The sequence below is a fragment of the Cercospora beticola genome, chromosome 8 (genome assembly GCF_033473495.1).
Source record: "Cercospora beticola chromosome 8, complete sequence".
Taxonomy (NCBI): Eukaryota; Fungi; Ascomycota; class Dothideomycetes; order Mycosphaerellales; family Mycosphaerellaceae; genus Cercospora; species Cercospora beticola.
The window spans coordinates 2,531,057-2,552,477 of record NC_088942.1 but is presented as its reverse complement, the minus strand read 5'-3'; the positions used below and the strand labels follow the sequence as shown (position 1 = coordinate 2,552,477).

Genomic DNA, 21,421 nt, shown 5'->3' with positions numbered 1-21,421 from the left:
TGCTTGGCTGCCAGAAGCGGCAACACGGCTGCTGTAGCGGTACTGAGCTGGGTTCGACCTATGATTTTGAACGCAAACTTACACAAGCTATAGATACTGAATCCTTGGCCTTCTGGTAGATGTAGCATCTCCCCACGCAAGTAAAAGTGATCGCCTTCTTTCGCACCGCAATAGATCTTCGCGTCTGGAGGGCAGATGACCTCGACTTTGAGGTCAAACAGCTCGAACGAATCTTCCATTGACATGGCCTTGTTCCCGAGGCGTCAGTCATCACATAAGTCTCAGGCAACTTTAGATGCAGAGTTGGAGTAGGCCTTTGCCGCCTATCGCAGCCGGCTCGGCCAAGCGGCCAACTGAGTACGAAGCTTCGTGAAGCTTGCAGGAAGCCGAATCCTCCGGCGAACTGCTGCCAACAAGCATACGATGATAAAGGCTTGACCAATTATGGATCTGCAACCAAGCATTGCTCTCATATGCTAACTATTCAAGATCCTCCTTCACGGATAGTTCAGATGATCGAACCCCATACTTCCTGAGCCCAGCAGCCTTTCAAGACACTCTTTCTTGAGCATGCATCCCGACCCCAACATGTTGGACGCCAAAATACCATCCTTGAGCGTCGAGCTTGATGCTGCTGAAACCGGAAGGGGAGAAGCAAGCAATCCTCAAGCCTCTGACGAGCACAATGGTGTTCGAAGAGATTTACAGCGACGGCACATCAACATGATAGCGATTGCTGGCATGATTGTATCTCAGCACCAGTCATCCCCTTCAACCTCTTCACTGATTATCTCGTAAGGGAACAGGCCTCTTCCTCGCCTCAGGACAAGCAATCGCCACTGGTGGACCTGTTGGTGCACTATTCGGATACATCGTCATGGGCCTCATCACATGGGCAGTGGCGCTCATGACGGGAGAGATTTCATCTTTCGTGCCAGTCACCGGCGGCTTCGTCAGACATGCCACCAAATTTGTCCAGCCAGCGCTTGGAACCGCGACAGGATGGGTGGGAATCTCGAGACGGCAACGAGAAACAATGTGCTGACATATGAGACAGAACTTCTGGTATACAATGGCCATCACAGCGCCTGCTGAGATCTCTGCAGCTGCAACGGGTGTGTCTGGGCTGTAGTGTGAAGATAGTGCTGGCAGTTCCAGTGCTGACATGCTTCATCAGTCATCAATTTCTGGAACACGTCAATCAATCCCGCAGTCTGGTTTACAGTCTCCATTGTTGTTACTATGGCACTCAACTTCAGTCCTGTGAAAGTCTATGGCGAGAGCGAAGTCTTCTTCGCCGTCCTTAAAATCTCCCTCATCATCAGTCTCATCATCGCCGGCATGGTCGTCGATCTTGGAGGTGGACCAAATCACGATCGCATAGGCTTCAGATATTGGAAGTCTCCTGGCCCGTTCAACGAACATCTTGTCTCTGGCAATACAGGCAAGTTTCTCGGATTCTGGTCGACGCTCATCAGCGCTGCGTACAGCTACGCCAACGTACAAGTCATTGCTCTCGCAGGTGCCGAGACTAGGAATCCGAGAGAGGTCATTCCGAATGCTGTCCGCATGACTTTCTGGCGAGTGATGATATTCTACGTCTTGTCGATTTTTGTCGTGGGGCTTTTGGTGCCGTCCAGTGATCCGAATCTGGGGATGTCGACGGGGACTGCAGAGCAGAGCCCTTTTGTTATTGCCTTCCAGCGTGCTGGGATCGAGGTACTACCAAGCATCATCAACGCTGTTGTTTGCACCAGTGCGTTCAGCTGTGGAAGTGCTTGTGTGTTCCTTGCGTCTAGGACACTTTATGGGCTTGCCGAGGAGGGACAGGCTCCAAAATGGTTTTTGAGGACGAACCGATATGGAACACCATACTTGTCTGTTGCCGCGAGTTTGGTCTTTACACCACTAGTCTACTTGGCGCTCGGAAGCAGTAGCAGTGTTGTCTTCGGATGGTTCGTCAACATTACAACGATTGCTGGCCTTGTGGGATGGTTGGTGATTTGTGTTACGTATTTGCAATTCTTTCACGGTATGCGACTTCAAGGCATCAGTCGTGATCGTAAGTGAAGAGTCGAAATTGCTCTTACCTGAATGATGCTGATTCAATTGACAGGCTTGCCTTACAAGAGTCCGCTCCAGCCATATGTGGCGTGGACGACACTTTTCGCACTGATCGTCGTCATTCTCACTTCGGGTTATAGCGTCTTCTTTCCTGGGAAGTGGAGCGTCTCCAGCTTTTTGACATACTACATCGACATTGCGATATTCATTGGTGAGTACTGTGTCTACGTGTCTGCGGAGTTGCACGTTGCTAACCAACCCATAGGACTGTGGCTGCTCGCCCTGTTCGTATTCCGAGATCGGCCAATATCGTTGTCTGCTATGGACCTTTCGGAGATACATCTCATTGAGCGAGAAAAGCTGATGCAGCAGTCAAGCGTTGAGGAAGGGGTGACTTCAGCGTCATGGTGGAGAAGATGGGTAATATAGTAAACCGCAGAAGGCAAAAGAAATCGTAAAGTCGTGCATTCATCTGATGATCAGTTATTGAACATCTCTGTGCTGCCACATTTGCTGCCTTCTGTGACAAAATCTCAGCATAGCGCATTGACTCGCTCTGGTTTGAATTCCGACAAATGCGAATGCAACACGTGAGACCGCTCGTTGCTACGCTAGCGCCTTATCCGGAGTCATGTCGCATGAGGTGTCAATTTTTCGATTCGTGATTCAATACAAAGAAGGTCCCGGGCATAACCTGCTCATCATCAAGAAGTCAAAGTATGGACGGTCAAACTTCTGTGCTACAGGACATGGATCAAACAGGTGAATGTCGTTCGTAAAATACATGTGAACAGTCATACCGAATGTCGCATCTGCTGTGCCTCCTGGCTCCCTGGATGGGGATCAGGCTTGGCAGCCGGTCGCGCAGTTTTGTTACCTTTCCAATCCTGACGGGCCAGTCGCGGCATGAAGAAGGCAAACATTACCAAAGGTGGCGTGATGGTGAACCATACCCAGAACGGAATCGTCCCTTGACCGAATACCTCGAGATTCATACCCAGGAACGATGTGGTGAAAGTTAGAGGGACAAACAGAAAAGCAAGCCACGTCAACTGTCCCACTTTCTCGGCCTGTACGAATGAACGCTGCGATTCCGCAATCGCTGCTTGGTGCATGATATTTCGCATGTCGCTACTGCATCGCTCGGCAAGAGTCTGAGCACGAGAAAGCAGTTCCTGGTAGTCGACAAGTAGAGATGCTGCGATTCTGTCCGCTTCATTTAGACGTTCTCCTACTGCAGCTTGAGGCCAAGCAGGGTGGCCTCGCGCTTGAACAGCGCGAAGATTCTCCTTGAGCACAGATATAACATCGTCGAGCGATTGCCGGTGGTATGCCAAGTCCGAGACGTCGAAATTACCAGCCTTGGATGTAGCATGTATGGTTGCATTGCGAACTGTGTAATCCAGCAAGTTTAAGTATTGACAGATTGATGCGGCGGCATATTGGAGCAAGTCTGAGATGGCGTAAAACGCATCCTGACACAAAATCTCGTCATCTAACGAGCGTCCATAGTTCTCACAAAGGTGCGATGCAGTCTGCATCAATAGCCCGGTAGATTGTGGCAGAGTCGCACAATGTTGCCATTCCAGTGCGATTCGAGGAGCGTGCAATGCAGTGGGTAGGAAGCGTGGTCTCCAACTATGGGCGGAGTTACTCCACGGTCCATCCGGACCTTGATCGAGATCGTGGCCACTGTCGATCCATGCAACCCCTTCGCTTCGGTCATCCTCTATGTGATTGAGACTCGCGCTGCTCTTAACTCACCTTTGAAGCCATTTCCGGTGCTGTGAACAGCGATCGTCATCTGTTGCATGATCGAAAAATATTCCAGAGAATGGACATAGTGCAGGCGAACAATAGAGTCCCCTTGCTTCGAGTTGTGCTCGCTATTCAGAGCCCTCCGATACTGCTCCATGGCCTTTGAGCCCATTGAGCGGAGCCTGGATAATTTTGTGCCGCTAGGAAGAGCAGTGTGCTCACCAATCGTGAAGTATCGCAGTCGCACGATACTGTCGTTCGCGGAGGGCAGAGCAGGCATCGAGAAGAGAGTCCTTGCGCCTATTGGTGGTTTGATGTGGAGATGGTCATGGAAAAACCTGGGATCAAGGTCAAGTCCTGCTCCGATTGCATTGATCCAGTCTGGCTTCTGGAGACCGGACAGAAACAGCATCGACCCATGCTTTCCCACCAAGTCATCAACCTCTTGCGAGACTTCTGCGACGGTTTTTACGTGCTTGCGGCGTAGCTCGGTATTGGGCGACCATCGATAGATGATCGGTGGCCTCAGCAGAGCTGGGTTTTCGTCATTGACGCTTGTGGGCCGATGAAGCCTGGGACCGATAGGTCGCATCATGAAATCCCCAAGATGTTGGTAGTCCTCTCCGTGATACAAGCCCCTCAGAAGCGCGAAAGCAGCAACGCATTTCGCATACTCTTCGGGAGTCCCTTGCAAATGTGAGAAAGACAGCGTCACATGAACAGGGCAATAGACCTACGAGGGGCCACATCTTCCTCTGGGAAGCTCGTGTTCGTCTGTGCTCGCGAATGGTCAGGCATATTCGTGAGTTCGTCGAGATTTGCGCCCTGCATCTTGTTGCATCTCTCAGAATGAGAAATCGGAATGCTCGGTGTGATCCATCAGCATGACCTGGGAGCATCCTATATCTGCTCGTTGTGTGAGATTGCATGCAGCCTCGGCCGTCTGCGCCTCCACAAATGCAGCTTCGAAGGCTGGGATGCAGTAGTTCTCATGCAAAGCTCAGATATGCACGAGATGAGCATTGCGCACCAACAGTGCATATATGCCATAGCCTTCAGTGTCGTGTAGGCATGATGCGCCATGGGCACGTCGCGTAAGGTGAGTCAAAAATGGTGTGGTTGGCGGCCTCCCACTGGGCAGGGCTGTTTGCCATGTTGACCGGTGGCATCGCTGACAATGACTCTGCACTGCGCCTCATGGATTTATGTATCGTGATAAGCTGCGGCATTCTTCAAAGCCATGTCAGCAGGCAATTTGGGCCCTAATTGGGGGTGTTGGCACCAGATCAGCGTGAGGGAAACGTGCAGAGAGCTGCGTGTCGTGGCGCAAAGTGATTGGGATGACAGGAGTGGTGGCCGACTTTGCCAAAAGTCGCGGTTGGAAGATGAGGGGCGCAATGTGAGCGGTTCCAGCTTGCCCTCGCGGCCTGACACAGCCTCCATCTCGCCCGCAAAGTATTGTATACAGTTGTCTCGTCTCGTAAATGTGAAGCATCCTGCTTTCCTACAAGCACTGCAGCATGAAGCCCGATCATTACTCGCCGTCGTCCTTATGAGCCGGGTACCGACCGCTAGGAGGCTACGGACATGCCTACAAGCACGAGCTCATCCATATCACAGAGCGTTTCTGTCCCGCGCGAGCGACAAGGCTCCAAATTACAGACCATTCAGGCGCGCGAAGACGCAAACGCCGTGTGAGTATTAATTCACGCGATGCCGCTCTGCGTCGGGGCTGACTATCTGCAGTATCATCATCGTTCCAGGGCCTTTTGGGGCATCAGGTTCCTCGTGGGGCATTTGGATTCGCAACTTACCAAAAGGCTCAGCGTCAAAGACTGCTATCTACTCCTTCGATTATGAAGTGCGGAGCGGGCTGTCCGCTACACCGCAATCCCTTCTGGACCTAGGGGAGGAGCTTGTGCTTTCGCTCGTGAGCTTGCAAACCACTTTTGAAGTACGTATGTGTAGCCGCATGTTTGGCTAAGATAAACTAATCCATCAGGGACAACTCCCACCAGTGGTGCTTATCGCGCACAGCCTCGGGGGTGTCATAGTCAAGCAAGTTCGTCTACCCGAGTCCCTACATTACCGGACACACCTCACCGTCGTTAGGCATTTCGGTCGATTTCCAAGCATTTCAGCCATGTACGGCAGTTGGGCAATGCGATAGCCGCAATAGTCTTTCTCGGGACACCACATGGAAGATCTGCGAGTTCCCCTGTATGGGCCAGAGCTCTTCCTCTGTTACGACAGCGAAGGGCTTTTTCACGCAGGATTAGCTATGCAGAAGAAGACCTGGAAAAGCTAAGTACCTTGTGTGTCAAGTTTGAAGACGCCGCCTCAGCGTTACCAATACTGTCTATAAACGAGACACAGGAGGCGAAACTAGGGTCCAAGTCGCTGCCATTTAGCAGATCAAAAGCACTGGTACTTGCTGCTTTTCCAATGTACGAAGCAAATGCGATACGCTAACAAACACTAAGATTGTAGGCCGTGCGGCAGGGACCACAAATGCGGGACGTGAAAGGCTACTCGACTCACACACGGATCACTTCGGCCTTTACGAGATCGATATCAATAGTCCTGTCTACGAAAACATCAACGATTTCTGCGAGGAGGCCATCATACTTCGTGCGGATTGGATACAAGCGCAAAAGACGACGGGTTCGTACGCCTCATGGGTTCGAAATTACTGATCTCACAACCCTGCAGCAGAATTTCTATCAGCGAGTATCGTCGCCTCAAGCAGCTCATCGTCGCGCAAGGGCACTCGGAGCCGGTCTTCGAGGCAGAGGCATTCCTCAGGTGACTCATTCCACGCATGTTGAGCCCGCGCCATTGGCGCTGACGATCACTAGCACGAAGCCTTAGCGCTCCAATGCACCCACAAGTGTTTTCGCCTTTAGCATTACAAAGCACTATTAATTCACCCGCCGTCGACGGTGTCTCATTGGATCCCTGGTCTCCTCGAATACCCTTCTATTACGTCCCCTATGAGCGCAATTTTCACTTCCTCGGGAGACAAGACGTACTACGAGAAATACGAGATCATCTCTTGCCGTCAGGACTTCCTGAGCATGATCTAGGTCTCAAAACCTATGCCATATGTGGTCCGGGAGGAATAGGAAAAACACAGACAGCCGCTGAATTTGCTCTTACGCACACCGAAAGGTTCGATGCTATCCTATGGATGCGAGCAGAGAACCATGCGAAGCTTGCAAATGACTTCAATAAGGTTGCCGTCGCGTTGGGTCTAGTGGAAGAGGGCTCTCTCGATGCTAAGGATCTTGCTGTTACGCGTGAACTTGTCAAAGGGTGGCTGAATCGTCCCAGGCGCTTCAGTGACCAGAATGACAGGCTGATCGAAAACACAGCAAACTGGTTACTGATTTTTGACAATGCCGATGTACCAGAAGTCCTTTACGACTTTTGGCCTCCTGTCGGCAGTGTTGGGTCGGTGCTTGTCACTTCTCGAGATATCAAAGCGAAGACGAGCGCGTATGGAGTTGCTGACGGGCTCGATCTCAAGCCCTTCAGCACCGAGGAAGGGGCCCGTCTGATGATGAAATTGACAAAGCGGGAAGACCAACCCGGTCCGGCCAGCAGAGTCGCCAGAGCATTGCGGGGATATCCTTTGGCCCTCACACAAATGTCAGGCGTTATTCTCAAAGGGGACTTGAGCTTTGATCAATTTCTGGCCGTCTACGATCCTTCAGAAGGCAGCGACGGCTTTTCGCACGCTCGAGCTACTACGTCGACTTACCAGCATACAGTAGCGACTGTCTTTGCTTTCGAGCAACTTTCGAAGATGGGTCGTAGGCTCTTGATCTTCTTGTCGTTGATAGATTCTGACATCTCGGAGGAACATATCATCGAGCCTATCTTGGGGGTGATCACATCGGCCAATTTTCCGAACACTGCTTTTGAATACGAGCAAGCCAGAGAAGAGCTGACAGGAAAGTCACTTGCCATGCACAATCGCAGGACTAGGACATTGTCGGTGAACATTCTGGTCCAAGATGCTGCTCTGTTCAGGATCAGCTCATTTGACATTGTACCAATCTTCCATTTTGCTGTACGAGTTCTATCGAAACTCTGGCCAGTGGCAGGTGCAGATGCCATTAGGCAGGATAATCGCAGATGGGAACAGTGTGAGAAGCTCAGCCAACATGCTCTTCGACTCAAGGACAGATTTTCCAAGCAGTCAGATGAAGTGAGAGACGAACTGGCGTTGAACACACAGTTCGCTTCCCTCTTGAATGAGGTCGGCTGGTGAGTAGATGTGAGACTTCACGTTGTATCTCCGCTGACGGTGGCACTTGCAGGTACTTGCAGGAGCGCGGTCAATCACTGTACGCGATGGATTGCTTCAGGGTTGCTCGCAATCATCTTGAGAAGATCATCGCTCATGACCAAGCCTACACAGATGGCAAACAGCAGACGTATCCACGACAGCTACCAGACTTGTTCAATAGTCTCGGCCATACCAATACCTCACGCGCACTGGAACATGGTCCTGACGACACCTCCTTCCTCCTCGCCGAGACCTATAGAAACCTTGGCACGTCTGCCGCAGACATTTGCGATGTCAAGACAGTGTACGACAACTACGTAAAGTACAAAGAACTCATGATTGAGCAGTTAGGAGACGACGACTGTCAAACTGATCCACGGCTGGCGATAGCTTATTTGGAATTAGCTGTGGCCCATGCCTTCAAGCTGGAGTACAAAGAGTCCAAGAGTTGCAGTGAAGTGGCTCTCGCCCTGTGCGAGTCGATTCCTTTGCCGGAAATGGTGATGAATTTACGGACTCTGGCTGTCGCGAATCTGGCTCTCGCGTTGCTCGAGTTGGGAGATGCGGCCGGAGCCCGGGACAAGGCGCTACAGGCTCTGCAGGAGCGAGAGGAGAGACTAGGTCCGGACGATCGGTCATCAATGCTGTAAGTACATACAGTAGCGATTGCGAAACGATAAAGAAGTACTGATTGCAAATAGCACCGGAAGGCTGCTGCATGCGTTGGGGAATATCTACCTCGCCTTGGATGAGACGGAAAGAAGTCTTTCCTACCACATGCGGGCCATGATACACTACAAAGAGACTGTCGGCCCTACCCATCACCGCACTGCCGACATGTGCTTCAAAGTAGCACAGCACAAATATCGCACAGGTCACCTCGATGAAGCAAAGTCAGTATTTCCGGTTTCCCGCCTCTAGTGATGTCCCGTTTCGCTAACATATATTTTTCCAGGAAGTATCTGGAGGACGCACATAAGATATATCAGACGCAGAAGCAGCATTACAAGGCAGAGCGAGCACGTGTCTTGCATTGGAAAGCAAAATTGGTTCCCGTTGGAGAAGATCAGTCTGTGAAACTCAGAATTGCAGCTGACTTGCTGAAGAGTGCTCAGGATCAGCGCGGCGTTAAGGGAACAACAGCCGATGACAGTGATTTTGACGAGATGGTGGTGTTCTGGTCTAGATGATATTTGTCACGAAGAGGTATCAGCTTATGCAATATTGATGCGCAGCGCGTGTGACACTCTGTGTATTCGACCCAGGCTCGCGAGATACTCAAGCAAGTGCCAACTTTCTGACGGCAGTACGGCCGCGTCCATACTGTACAACTAGCCACACTATCACATCGACAAGCGTCAAGATTAGTGTGACTACCATCACACCAATAGTACTGCGAACCAATTACTCAGATTGCGGCCAGTCAGGCCGATATCCATCGAGTAAAACGAAGTCGTGAATGCCATCGGTGCGAATACGGCGGCAAGAAATGTCAGTCGTCAAGTATGTCTGCACAACGCCTAAGAAGTCTTGACCTCCTTCAGGTTAGTTCTGCTCATCAAATTCGAGATAGATTCCTGACACTGCATGTGTAGCGTCTTCACGTGGGTAGGAAGATATTCATACTGCCGCGCTACTGTATCGAATAATCGTATAGCTTTGATGTCTTTAGTTGGAGTAGTATGCTAATCATCGGCGATGTGCACCTTGTGGAACCTCAGCATCGCAACGACTCGTTCGCGGCGGCGTTGTCGTCGACAAAGGCTAGCCTTGCTGTACTTTTTCTTCATCCAAAGATCTTGCAGAGGTACGATGCGATTTGGACTACAAAACCGGCCGATGTGCATGTGCTAAGTTTCTTTCGCACAGCCTGCACAAGGCGAGTAGTGCAAACCTTCGTAAGTAGTAAGCGTAAAGCGTACCCCGACGAAAGTCGTACATCAGATTGCCATGGCTTTCCCAATATATGGCTTTTGTCAAACATCAAGGTCTCATGGTAGACAGTGCAATGAGACCAGACACGATGATGTTGTAACGTGTTGCAGATTTGACGCACATGCAGACCTGAAGCCACAGACGAGCGGTCAAATACCGGGCCGGTCCGAACGCCGACGGCGTCAGGGCGTATATCTTGTCTCTGTCTTCCGTGTTTGTGCTGCGCCTCCACGGTTCGTGTGACCTCGACACGACACGGCACGACACGGCATGCAGACGTGGCATCGAGGCGTCGCGCAGTAACGACTGTGCTCAATGGTCATGTTACACCGTTTGTCATCAGGACGAACCGAGCGGCGGGCGAACGTGTCTCATTCCGGTCTCGCTTTCTCATTTCCAGCCGACATGGCCATGCCAGCCACCTCCGCGGCCTCCCTAACCGCCTCGTGAAATGACTGTGGGCGGCCCTGAATCAGGCCATAATTTCTCCCCAGTCGCGTTGCGGCTCCCGGACGCGCTCGGCACACCGGGCCATGTCTGCCATAGGTCGTACACCGACAGTTTCTTGTGCTTTGATGATCACGAGTGCAACGCTGCCACGGCTAAGCTGCAGCGAATTCGGCTTATTACGCGCACAGTATTTCGAGTCGTCAAATCCGACCATCCTGCCAGATCACCCACTCGCTGCCATGCCAGCCCAGACCCAACCCTCCACGCATAGCGTACAGCAAGACCAGCCATGGCGCGCAGTATGGCCTGCGGACAAGAACGCGAAGTTGTCGGAGCATGTCATCACATACGGCGCGCGCAAAGGCTGCAGGATGATCGTCGATGGCAGCGCCGGCAATGCTCCGCTCAAAATTGTCTACGATACCGCAAAGCAGTAGTCTGATGTGGGCTCATCTTTGGGAAGCCGGTCGGAAGAGCGAGTCGGCTGATACGAGGATAGGGACGTTCCGAATACCATATGGGATCGAAAGATGACAATCCAGCGGACATCCAATGATTGCGCAAGACAAGTTGACGACATTCCTGGCAGCCTGGGGAATGATGGGGCCAGTTTCCGCGCTGCAGGCCTGGTACACTGGATTTAGGAATAATGCTGGATAATTTCGCTTCGCTATGATGTGGTGCTTTGGCTAGGTGTCATGGTAGAAGGCAATCGCGCGGACCTCGATACTCTCTCGCGGGAACAGACTCTGCTCGTGGTCAGGATGTCGAAATGAACTGTGAGGCGCGCCTAGCGAATCTTTTAGCATCTCTCTGTCGGTTACCCGGGGTTTGGTCGTGTATATACCCAGGTGCTTGTCTACTCCCGAGTCTGCTTGTAAGAATACCCACGCTTCATCTTCCGTCTGATCGCTCAGGTAGTACCATCTTTGGTGTTTGTTGGGTCGCACGAGATAGGTTTCAATCACGGTCGCGCTATGCACGACGTCCATTGCTTCAATGTCCGATTGGTCCAGGCTACTTGCGTCGCACAGAGCCAGCGGCCAATCTTTGATTGGCCCTCGTAGTGGTTTCCAGATGCTTGACGCGGCCGTTAGTGTGATGCGGGCGCGGCAAGAAGGGCACATACTTGATGAACTGGAACCTTGTCGAGGGAAGTGCGTTTCCGCTGCGCTCGTTCATGTGTTCGGCCATGGCCGTCGCCCAGGCAGGCGTCATATCTACTGGCATCAGCTCTGGCATGTAGAACAAGTAAGTCCGAATGTACCTATGTGTGCCCGAGTGGTGGGCTGATCGTACTTGTATGGCTCACCAGTAGCGATAGGGAATTCTGCGTGCCGCTTGCGAAGCTACATTTCGTCCAGTGTCAAACAACGCGTAGGAGAAACAAGCTGGAGCGGCTTACCACATGCTCGAAGATCTGCACTCTTGAGGCACCGAGCAACTCTCGAACGCCCTCTGCAACCTGTTTAAAGTAGAATGTCTCTACCTTGTGCTTGTCTTCGTAGTCTTCGTACGCCATCATGGGATTCAAATATAGTACGCCGAAGCCTTGTTTGTGAACATGAAATTCGCTCTCACGCCCGCGCACATCAGTCAACGATACATCCTCGGAGACAGATATGAAATTTGTCCTCGGAAAGTCGCCAGGTGGATCATATCGCAGGGAGTATGGCTTGCCGCGTACGCTACAGTCATGTTGGCCGAGGAAATCAATTTGGCTGACTACAGCAGCCATGGGCGAGATAGGAAGGGTGAGGTACGCATGTATCGAGAGTAGTGCCTGCCTGCCCACGCGTGGTTGGCGTCCGGGTACGTATTGTGCCAAGCCTGACGTGTTCGCCGGTCGCATGTGCTGTCGCCCGAGCCCTCGTCATCAGCACAATCCGCGGCGTGTACAGCCTATGTACAAGTCACAGCCGCGCGATTCTTCCCGATTACTTGGTCCGCCTTGTTGTTCTCCAGCTGGCTACTGGGTGCCGCCGAGGCAAACACTTCTCACCAGACAAGGCTGCGCTACTGTCCCCTTGGTCCGGGCTGATCAGCTGAACCAACCCTCACGCACCTCGACATGTTATTCACTCGTCGGCGGGATGTAGCCTTGGGCCGCATTCCCAAGCGTCATATGACAGAACGCCTCGTCGAGAGACACACAACTTGTAGCTTCTTATTGAGCTGTTCCGCGACTAGCTCCAGATCAGCAGCTCGAGAGGGTCGCATACAGCAAACACCGACTATGTCCGGCCATGAATGGATCTCAATGTGTCACCTTGGAACACTCGAGACCATCCCGTCATGGACTGGCCGTACCTGAGGAAACTCACCAACGATGAGGGCTTTGACGCCACGGAGATCGAGTAGGTTTATACGCCGTCTGAGGACAAGCGGGCACGACACTGACGACCAAGCCTCATCTTCGTTCCTGGCTGTGGGACGCGGTCTACAGGCGAGCGACTGCCAGAAAAATGGCAATCCACTTTTTCCAGGCCTGGTGCCCGGGTACAGGCATGGACGTTCGAGCACCGTCTACGTTTGGATGCTCGTTTCTCCTGGAAAGCTCTGCTCGCACAGGGTGCGCTGCTTCTTCAAGCAATCCGGAAGCAGAGAAATCAGCACAGCGTCAGTTCTTTTCTTCTCGAAACTTGGAAACACGATATTGATGCAGGAACAGGAGACTCGAAGGCCGCTCTTCTTTGTAGCTCATAGCTTGGGTGGCATTGTAGTTAAACAAGTCAGTTCAGAAGAGTGGTCAAATGGCGCTGGCTGACTGCTGACTGCTGACAGGCACTGGTACTCGCCAACCAAGAGCACAACCTACATCAAGACATCGTGACTGCTACACTAGGGCTCATATTTCTCGGAACTCCGCACTCACCATCCACGATGCACGCCAAGTTAACCTTGATTCTCAAGCATCTCACTAGTGATCTGTCAAGGCAGTCTCTTGCGGGACTTGTGGCCAGTTCACATTCGATAGCAGATCTCTCGACGCGGTTTGAAGACAGTGGCATTCGCGCTGCGGTTCTCTCGGTTTATGAGACGACAGGATCCAGATGCAAAGCAGACAAAGTATTCCACAGGCAGCGGTCTATCACCGTGAGTTTCGAATCACGCCAACATGATGAACATGCTGACATCGACAGATAATTGACCACGGCTCTGCGCAGCTTGGCATCGCCCATGAGTTTTGTCTCGGTGTACATTTACAGCATGGCGACTTGGTTGATGTGCTGTGCGAGCAGAACGTTTCTATCGATGACTTTCACCAATGGCTTCGCGCACCGCTTGGCAATGCTGGCCAGAACATGCAGGCCAGGCTTCCACCAGTGTCTGCAAAAGATGCAATTTTGGGCATGTATCTCTGCGAATGCTGTTTGCGCGAAATCAGCTAACATGGCATCCAAAGCCTTGAGCCGAGACTTCATTGTTCCAAATCGAGTGGCCGAGGCCGATGACATGGGCTCTCCTTCGACCAAGCCAGACCAGACGCGACCAACAACTCACGTCTTCACTCGAGGATCCAATTCCCGCGTCACGAATAGGGCGCAGAGTTCTGTTGATGCTGGCACATTGCTGAATGGCAATAAGGTAGTACGGCCAGACTACGCCCCAGGTCAGGGGACCGACACCTTCGACATGTCTTCAATTTTGCAGACATTCGATGCTTCGGACTATCAAGCGAGGCTGCCTTGCATCAGCATCAACAGTATGGAAAGAAACGAGCACTTCTTTGGCCGCGACGAGGAACTCCGAGTGCTGGATCGAGTTTTGTTACCGGGGAATGCAAACTCTGACCCTGCAAGACCGAAATATGTTGCGCTTTGCGGTATGCCCGGCGTGGGCAAGACCGAGATAGCTCTCGAATTTGTGCACTCGCGGAGCGACCGGTTTGATGCCATATTTTGGATTCGAGCAGACGAGAAGGAGCTGCTGGAATTTGATCTCAGCCAGATTCCCCTTCAGCTAGAACTCAACAAAAAGTCCGAGGTTCATTATCCTGTGGTCAACCGAGAGCTAGCAAAACACTGGCTAGCTAATCCCATCAAGCGCACTGAAGTCGCTGGCGGAAGCCTCAACGAGACCAAAGCACACTGGCTTATCGTTTTCGACAATGCGGATGACATTAACGTGCTACTACCACTGAAGCAAGTCTATGGAAAAGGTTCAATTCTGGTCACAAGTCGAGATGTGAACGCAAAAACCATTTTCGATTCTCATTCGATTGGTCGTGACGTGGCACCTTTTACAGACACCGAAGGAGGAGAGTGCCTAATTAAGATGGGAGCCAGAGGTTCCGAAGAACAGGCCTGTGAGATTTCACGAACACTAGGCGGACTTCCTCTCGCCATTGCGCAGATTGCGGGTGTGATTCGTCAGCAATACCTTGAGATGGACGACTTTCTGGACCTGTATCTCAATGATAACGAACGTCATGGGTTGCTGGAAGAATCATCCGACTCACAGCGCGAGACCGCGAGGGGCACCATAAAATCTATATGGTGGAGAAGTGAGCTCAAAGACAGTACGGTGGTTCTTCTGGATCTCATCTCGTTCCTTGACCCAGGCGGAGTGGAAGAACAGCTCTTTTTGAATTCGCCAAAGGACATCATGACTCTTCCACTATACCCGGAAACGAAACTTGCCTACTTTCAGGCCAGAGCAGAACTACTTCGCTCCGCACTCGTGAATAGGCGCAAGCTCGATGACGAAGGACATATGCTTTCTGTTCATCGCTTGCTGCGCGAAACCATCAGATCACGGATGTCGGTCGAGCGCCAAAAGCAAATCTGCTCAGCTGCGGTCGCAATGGTGTACAATTCGTGGCCTGAGGTGACACCAGAGACACTGCATAAGATAGCCCTTTGGGGTAAGCGTGCCAGGCTCTATCCGCACGTCATTGCTTTCAAGAATCACTACGAGGGAGCGCATGGGGAGAATGGCAAGGTCAATGCCGACCCCAAATTAGCCGAATTATTGCGTCAGGCAGGATGGTGAGTACGAAACTGGTTCATTTGAAACGCCTGAGAACTGACTTCAACTCCAGGTGGCAGTACGAGAGCGGCCACCCTCACTTTGCCAAGCCATTCCTCGATGCCGCATTGACTATAGCGACGCACCTCGATCGTGCGACTGACGGTGTACTTACGCTTCTTTGTGACATTAGCTTTGCTCTAGCTGCCACCAGTAATGCAATGAATGATCAAGAGGCATGTGCTACTCACAGTCAGATGTTCCTCAAAATGAAAAAAGAGGCATGTCAAGCCAGCGATGAGCCAGACATTGGACTGGCGCTAGCATACAACGAGTGCGGCATTGGGCACATGATGCAAGGCTCTGTCGAACAAGCAGAGAAGTTGTTCAACAAGTCGATAAAGACCTATAGAAGTCTCACGAATTTCCAGGATCATATGGCCTCGTTTCCTGTAGTGAATCTCGGGCTACTATACTGGCTGGGCAATCGACTGGATGAGGCCTACGAAATGTTGCTATCAGGTTTGCGAGCCCGAGAAGATAAATTCGGCTACATGGACACCGAGTCGTTCGAGTAAGCATAGCGGAGAAACGACCTCGGGCGAAGCTGACAATGTATCAAGAACAGGTAGATTCTTGCACGCGTTGGGAAACGTGCAATTCGACAGACGTCAGCGACTGGAGAGCGAGTCATACCATAGAAGGGCTCTTCAACAGTACCAATCAACTATTGGGCTGAAGCATCATCGGACTGCTGATGTTTGCCACAAGGTGGCGCAACATTGCGTACGCAGAGAAGACCACATTTCTGCAAGGTGAGCAGCTCGCACGCCTAGCAAAGCCACGCTGACAGTGAGGCACCAGGAAATTATTGTATGAAGCCTTATCAGTTTGGGAAGCTCATCCCGAATCATATCGCTGCGAGATAGCCAGATCGACATTCCTGCTCTCGAAATCCTATTTTGCAACGAACGACGAAGACCCGGCCGTCAAGTGTTTCCAGCGGGCTGTGGAATTGCGTCGGCAGGTGAAGCACGCGACTGCAAAACCAGATAGTGAGCTGCGTGAGGCTGATTTTGATGCACTGGTCACGTTCTGGTCCAAATGAGTTGGGAGCTTTCAGATCAAGCTCAGTATCATACCGGTGAACAGTGGGATGGGTACGATTGGGTTCCCCAAAGACCAATTTAGCCTGAGTGCATGCACCGCCAACGCAAGCCACCCGCTTCGTTGGCTTGCAGTAGACTCATGCAAGCGGTCATCAAGGCAACTGGGCGGCCTCCGTTCAGTTAACACCCATGCTAGCAGCAGGCAACTCTACTGTGGGCACCAAGCAGCGCAACCTGCGAAACAGCAGCCTGCTATATTCCGAGTTCTTCGCATCGGCCCTACGTCTTAGACCACCAGAACACTCGATCCGATGACCCAAGCTTAAGGAGCGTCGGCAATGGAAGGCTCGCGCTCGCTGCTTTCCCGCTCTGCTGGTAAACCAACCCATACACGGAGTGCAGTCACTTTACTTACGATTCACAGTCGGTATATCAGCAGACCGGCATTACGCAGATCGAGTCCTTTCGCACTCTCGGTGTGAAACTGTCAAGACTCCACATCCCGGACCACACTATTGGAACCTGGCAAATTATCTATGCTCTGCCTTCGACAGCCTTGAGATAATCTCCGACAGGGAACGTGGATCGCTGTCGCAGCCACGACCTTATGCCAGACTTCATCGTCTCAGCGCCAGGCTGTCCTCCTCTCTGAACCTCGCAGGAGCTGAGGATATGCAAGCCATTGGCACAGACGAGCTGATTTCTGGTGAAGAGAACCATGTATTATTCATGCAAGGGCATCCTTCACCATCGTGGCTGAATGCTATCGGGGCCAAGTACAGAATTGATCCCGAGTTCTGGCTACAGCATCTCGACTTTCGTGCTTCAGTAGGGCGACCAGACCACTTTAGTTTGCCCGGACTGCCATCAAAAAGGACTCATTTCATCAGGCTACGAAGTTCCACAATCGGCCATCGAGATCTGGGAGCACGATTCGTAGACCAGCGAGCTGTCGATAAGTTGCGAGACGAAGCAGCCCAGGGCATGAAAAAGTATTTCAGAGCTTTGAAGCGCGCGTCTGGATGGCAAGTCGGCGATATGATTGTGCGCGAATTTTCGGTCCTCGACGGACGACACTCTATGTTCGAGCAAGACATTTCCATCTTCACCAAGGAGATTGGGCATGGGTGGATTGGTGAGTAAGAGATGTCCTGCCCAAGAACACATGCTAACAGTTGGCAGCTGTCATCTGGTCAGACTGTGGTACGCCCGTATGGGGGGCACCTTGGTATGAGGGTTCCTTTGCGGCCACGAAATGGATGCCCACTGTGCAATACTGGCCTGACATCGCACTCGAAGAATCACGAGGAGTAGAAGTTCCGGCTCCTCCGGGATCGATGGTGCAGAGTGCTCAGCATCTGCCTTACTTGGGCGATCAGTTGAAAGACACGGATCTCGCGCGACGCATTCCAGCACTGGCACTCGAGGGGATCTTTTCTCACGTTGCTGCGTCGGAATCTCAGGTCTTGAACCTTCTCCAAACCAAGATTGACTCTGTCCGGGACCCGAAGCGCATGGTTGAAGAGAAGAATCCAACCCTGCTGAACCTGCTACACTACCAGCGAATCATCGAACGCCACCTCGACAGGATTAAAGAGAATCTCACCGCCGTCGAGAAGTTCATTGAGTCTGTTCCCCGGACGGACGTCAACGAAACACAGAAAACCACAGCTACTGTCATTCTAAAAGCATTACTGGAAGACTTCGCGCATCTGAAAACCCGCGCTGAGTATATGCTCGGGCAGTGCAACGGCGGGATGACCATCATCATGAACAATGCGATGCTTCGCGAGTCGCAGCGTGCTATCGAACAGGCAGCCACCGTCACCAAGCTGACCAAATTAGCGTTCGTCTTCATTCCCCTCTCCTTCGTCTGTGCATTTTTCGGGATGAACTCGAGAGAGATCGACAATGGGCAGCTTAGCATCTGGGTTTTCTTTGCGGTGGCTATGCCAATCGTTCTGCTTTCCATTCTGATGATGCAGGTAGAAAAGCAGCAGATACAACGACTGGCTGCTAAATGCCGGTCGATGTACAAAGTAACAAGAAATTCCGAAGATGCGACGACAACCGGGCCCAAACAGGTTGACACATTCGACTTGCGAACAATGTCAGAACCGATGGTCTGAGCGATTCAAGAGCCACAGACGTCACACTTTTTGGACGAATCTGCACCAGATCTTCGATCTCGTACAAAGCAAACCTCCGGGGGTTCGAGATTTGGGTCCATTTGTGAAGCGATGGTGGTCGAGACGACGGCTGCTGCAATGGACCACGCTCTGCAGACTGCAGCAAGTTCAATCATAAGATCGAAGGGGCGAGACAGAAAGGTTACCAAGTTTTCGTAGTCCTCTCCATTGAATAGCCCTCTGGAATGTGCAAAATCCCAAATGCTTTGCGCATAATGTTTCGATGTCTCTATTTATTCCTTCAATCAGAAGTTTATGATCACGCATTTCCACCTTGCGCATCGATCGTGCGTCTTTGCGTTGGTCATGATAATGGGTGCTCAGCAGTCTAGGCAGCAGTGCCCATGATGCCACGGAGACCACGGCTTTGCCATAGTATCACGAAATACCGCTGGCAATTTTCCGGTCCCCAGCGCTAAGTATCAGGACTGCGGAATGGATCTATAAGTTGTGGTAAAAACATGCTACGTCACGCACAAGTGCTGCTAGCACAGAGGATTGATCATGTGAACAACACATACGCTGCGTAGAGTCCAGCTCAGGCTGCGCCTCACGACGCCGTTCCGCAATTCTACGAATTATGCCAGCCAATGGAAATTCTGCCTGTGTAACCTTTCTCCTTGAGGCACAGACGACCTGGTACGAACCAGCACGTTTTCAGACCAAGGTCCGTGTGCTGGTAATTTCAGCGGGCTGGGAGGTCTTGAGCCTTTTGTGACTCGTAAGCGAATAATATTTCTTCGTCTCGCTGTGCATAGATTTCGTAGTCGATATCCGCAACTGAATGAGATTTGGGCTCATAGAAAATTCCGCACACATCATCACCAAATCGTAAGCAATCATGCATCCCATGGAGCCATTGATTTGGCGCAGTATTGAAAGCTCGAGGTCAGGTCGGCAATGGAAACCACAAGACAGCCTTGGAAATCGCTCGGTCGTGTCACATCCCCCACCGACACCACTTCGCCCATGCGCCGCTCCCACGCTTCAATGATCCAGGTGCCAAAAGGTGGATTGATGCTGCAAGGTGGCTCTAGCTTAAACGCGACGGCCTGGAAACATGTCTACCATGACACGAGCAAGACATCAGAGCCCAAGAAGTGAACAGGTTATACAGTCTTCTGTCTGCAACTGAGACCCGCAGCGTTCGTCCGCACTGGCTCAGGGCTTCGAACTCTGTCATTTGGAGCACAGTGAGGTCGTCTATACGGCACGTCGATCCGTCGAGGATTGGGCGGCGATTGGGCGTTGTTGCGATATGGAGAGCGGAACTCAATCATAGTAGACGATCGCGCGCACCTCAATGCTCTCGCGTTCCTCTTCATTGACGTTCGGTGCGGTGGGGAACGCTGTATGAGGCACGCCTGCCAATTTGCAGTGTCAGTATTGGTCGAAAGACAATATAACACCATGATACCTTTCGGATGGCTGGAGTCTGTCTGCACCATAATCCAAACCTCCTCGGAGGTCTGCTGACTGACGTAGTAGAACTGGTGGTTCGGGTTGTGATAGATCACGTATGTCTCCACGGCGTCGTCGGGATAGACAATGTCTCGAGCGATGGAGTCTTGATCTGGTTTATATGTCGACCAATCGCAGAGCATCAGTGGCCATCTCTTGACGGGACCCCGAAGCGGCCTCCAAAGACTTGTTCGTGATGTCAGCGCGTGTTGTGTTTGTAGGGGCATTCTCGTACTTCACGTATTGGTAGCGGGTGAAACTTGCGAGGTCCGGATCACTTTTGCAATAGTGCCTGTGCATGTGCGCCGTCCATGACTGCGTTGAGTCTGCAGCGATCAATACGCCGCGTTTCGTCTATGCGGCTCTGACCCTCACCTATGTGCACAATGGTGGCCGGAGTCTCAAACGAGGCCGCTTCACCGCTTGACAGCGGATATTGAGCCTGGCTTTTGCGGATCTGCAAAACCACATGAGCCTTCATCAAGTACTTTTGTCAGTGCTCTCACGTTGTAATCAAATGCGAGCACACGTGCGGCGTCGAGCTTCGATCGAAGACAATCTGCGACCTCTTTCATATAGACTTGTTCTATTTTCACAGGATCATCAAAATCTCCGTATTCAAGCGTTGTTTTCATGGTACTGAGCTGGAAGCCGTGCTCGACGGGGCTATACTGGTCTTCATAGCCACGAATATCCGTGACATTGATGTCATCGTATCGAGACCAGTTCATGTTGGTAAGAGGGAAGTTCTCTGACGGAACGAATTTGAGCTCGTATGGCTTTTCGGAGCGAAATTTTTCGTCCCGATCAGCATAGTAGGTTTCTGTCTGGACATCACCAGGCATGGTGAGCAGGAGGGCAAAGCTAGCTTTATGAAGGGAAGGTCTTGCTTCACATGCAGATAATGGAGATCGGGACCATTTTATGGCAGAGGCGGTGCAGTCGGGCTGGTGGGCATAACTCAGGGTGTGACCAAGACTTACGGCACACTCCGTCATGAGGTGTTTTCTCCGCTGATGCCCGACGATTGCCTTCTCAACATTACACGCCGTTCTTTCGTGGTGCTATAGCTTCGACGCTCAGCAGACCAAAGCTTACTCCATCAGCATGCAGGATGAGGCTGCAAGGCCCATGACGAGATACTTCTGCTCCTCAACTTGCCGCGCAAGGCGCGAAAGGTATTGTACTGC

At 51.8% G+C, this 21,421-nt stretch overlaps 9 protein-coding genes across 9 annotated transcripts; 6 read left to right on the top strand and 3 right to left on the bottom strand.

Annotated features, from left to right (window-relative positions):
* Positions 1–877: 877 nt before the first annotated feature.
* On the top strand, positions 878–1,132 carry RHO25_012235 (uncharacterized protein; the record flags this gene model as incomplete). The annotated part of the gene is made up of 2 exons (XM_065603503.1): positions 878–1,006; positions 1,058–1,132. 2 exons carry the CDS (start codon positions 878–880, stop codon positions 1,130–1,132), a joined length of 204 nt encoding a protein of 67 aa, XP_065459575.1.
* Positions 1,133–1,242: 110 nt separating this feature from the next.
* Positions 1,243–2,493, top strand: RHO25_012234 (uncharacterized protein; the record flags this gene model as incomplete). Its single annotated transcript, XM_023603634.2, has 3 exons — positions 1,243–2,062; positions 2,117–2,275; positions 2,330–2,493. The coding sequence occupies 3 exons, from the start codon at positions 1,243–1,245 to the stop codon at positions 2,491–2,493; spliced, it is 1,143 nt and encodes a 380-aa protein (XP_023454163.2).
* Positions 2,494–2,858: 365 nt separating this feature from the next.
* On the bottom strand, positions 2,859–4,653 carry RHO25_012233 (uncharacterized protein; the record flags this gene model as incomplete). The annotated part of the gene is made up of 3 exons (XM_023603633.1): positions 2,859–3,775; positions 3,829–4,509; positions 4,560–4,653. 3 exons carry the CDS (start codon positions 4,651–4,653, stop codon positions 2,859–2,861), a joined length of 1,692 nt encoding a protein of 563 aa, XP_023454162.1.
* Positions 4,654–5,409: 756 nt separating this feature from the next.
* Positions 5,410–9,306, top strand: RHO25_012232 (uncharacterized protein; the record flags this gene model as incomplete). Its single annotated transcript, XM_023603632.2, has 10 exons — positions 5,410–5,516; positions 5,569–5,776; positions 5,825–5,884; positions 5,935–6,249; positions 6,306–6,486; positions 6,535–6,627; positions 6,681–8,094; positions 8,148–8,762; positions 8,818–9,009; positions 9,072–9,306. The coding sequence occupies 10 exons, from the start codon at positions 5,410–5,412 to the stop codon at positions 9,304–9,306; spliced, it is 3,420 nt and encodes a 1,139-aa protein (XP_023454857.1).
* Positions 9,307–10,740: 1,434 nt separating this feature from the next.
* Positions 10,741–10,938, top strand: RHO25_012231 (uncharacterized protein; the record flags this gene model as incomplete). The annotated part of the gene is made up of 1 exon (XM_065603502.1): positions 10,741–10,938. The coding sequence occupies one exon, from the start codon at positions 10,741–10,743 to the stop codon at positions 10,936–10,938; it is 198 nt and encodes a 65-aa protein (XP_065459574.1).
* A 252-nt stretch (positions 10,939–11,190) lies between these two features.
* RHO25_012230 (uncharacterized protein) lies at positions 11,191–12,239 on the bottom strand (the record flags this gene model as incomplete). Its single annotated transcript, XM_065603501.1, has 4 exons — positions 11,191–11,581; positions 11,631–11,721; positions 11,769–11,850; positions 11,907–12,239. The coding sequence occupies 4 exons, from the start codon at positions 12,237–12,239 to the stop codon at positions 11,191–11,193; spliced, it is 897 nt and encodes a 298-aa protein (XP_065459573.1).
* A 557-nt stretch (positions 12,240–12,796) lies between these two features.
* Positions 12,797–16,580, top strand: RHO25_012229 (uncharacterized protein; the record flags this gene model as incomplete). The annotated part of the gene is made up of 9 exons (XM_065603500.1): positions 12,797–12,858; positions 12,910–13,120; positions 13,173–13,232; positions 13,286–13,597; positions 13,645–13,852; positions 13,908–15,492; positions 15,546–16,046; positions 16,096–16,287; positions 16,337–16,580. 9 exons carry the CDS (start codon positions 12,797–12,799, stop codon positions 16,578–16,580), a joined length of 3,375 nt encoding a protein of 1,124 aa, XP_065459572.1.
* A 673-nt stretch (positions 16,581–17,253) lies between these two features.
* On the top strand, positions 17,254–18,710 carry RHO25_012228 (uncharacterized protein; the record flags this gene model as incomplete). The annotated part of the gene is made up of 2 exons (XM_023603627.2): positions 17,254–17,716; positions 17,764–18,710. The coding sequence occupies 2 exons, from the start codon at positions 17,254–17,256 to the stop codon at positions 18,708–18,710; spliced, it is 1,410 nt and encodes a 469-aa protein (XP_023454293.2).
* A 1,332-nt stretch (positions 18,711–20,042) lies between these two features.
* Positions 20,043–21,076, bottom strand: RHO25_012227 (uncharacterized protein; the record flags this gene model as incomplete). The annotated part of the gene is made up of 5 exons (XM_023603626.1): positions 20,043–20,134; positions 20,188–20,417; positions 20,467–20,557; positions 20,607–20,688; positions 20,738–21,076. 5 exons carry the CDS (start codon positions 21,074–21,076, stop codon positions 20,043–20,045), a joined length of 834 nt encoding a protein of 277 aa, XP_023454296.1.
* Between the last annotated feature and the right edge of the window lie 345 nt (positions 21,077–21,421).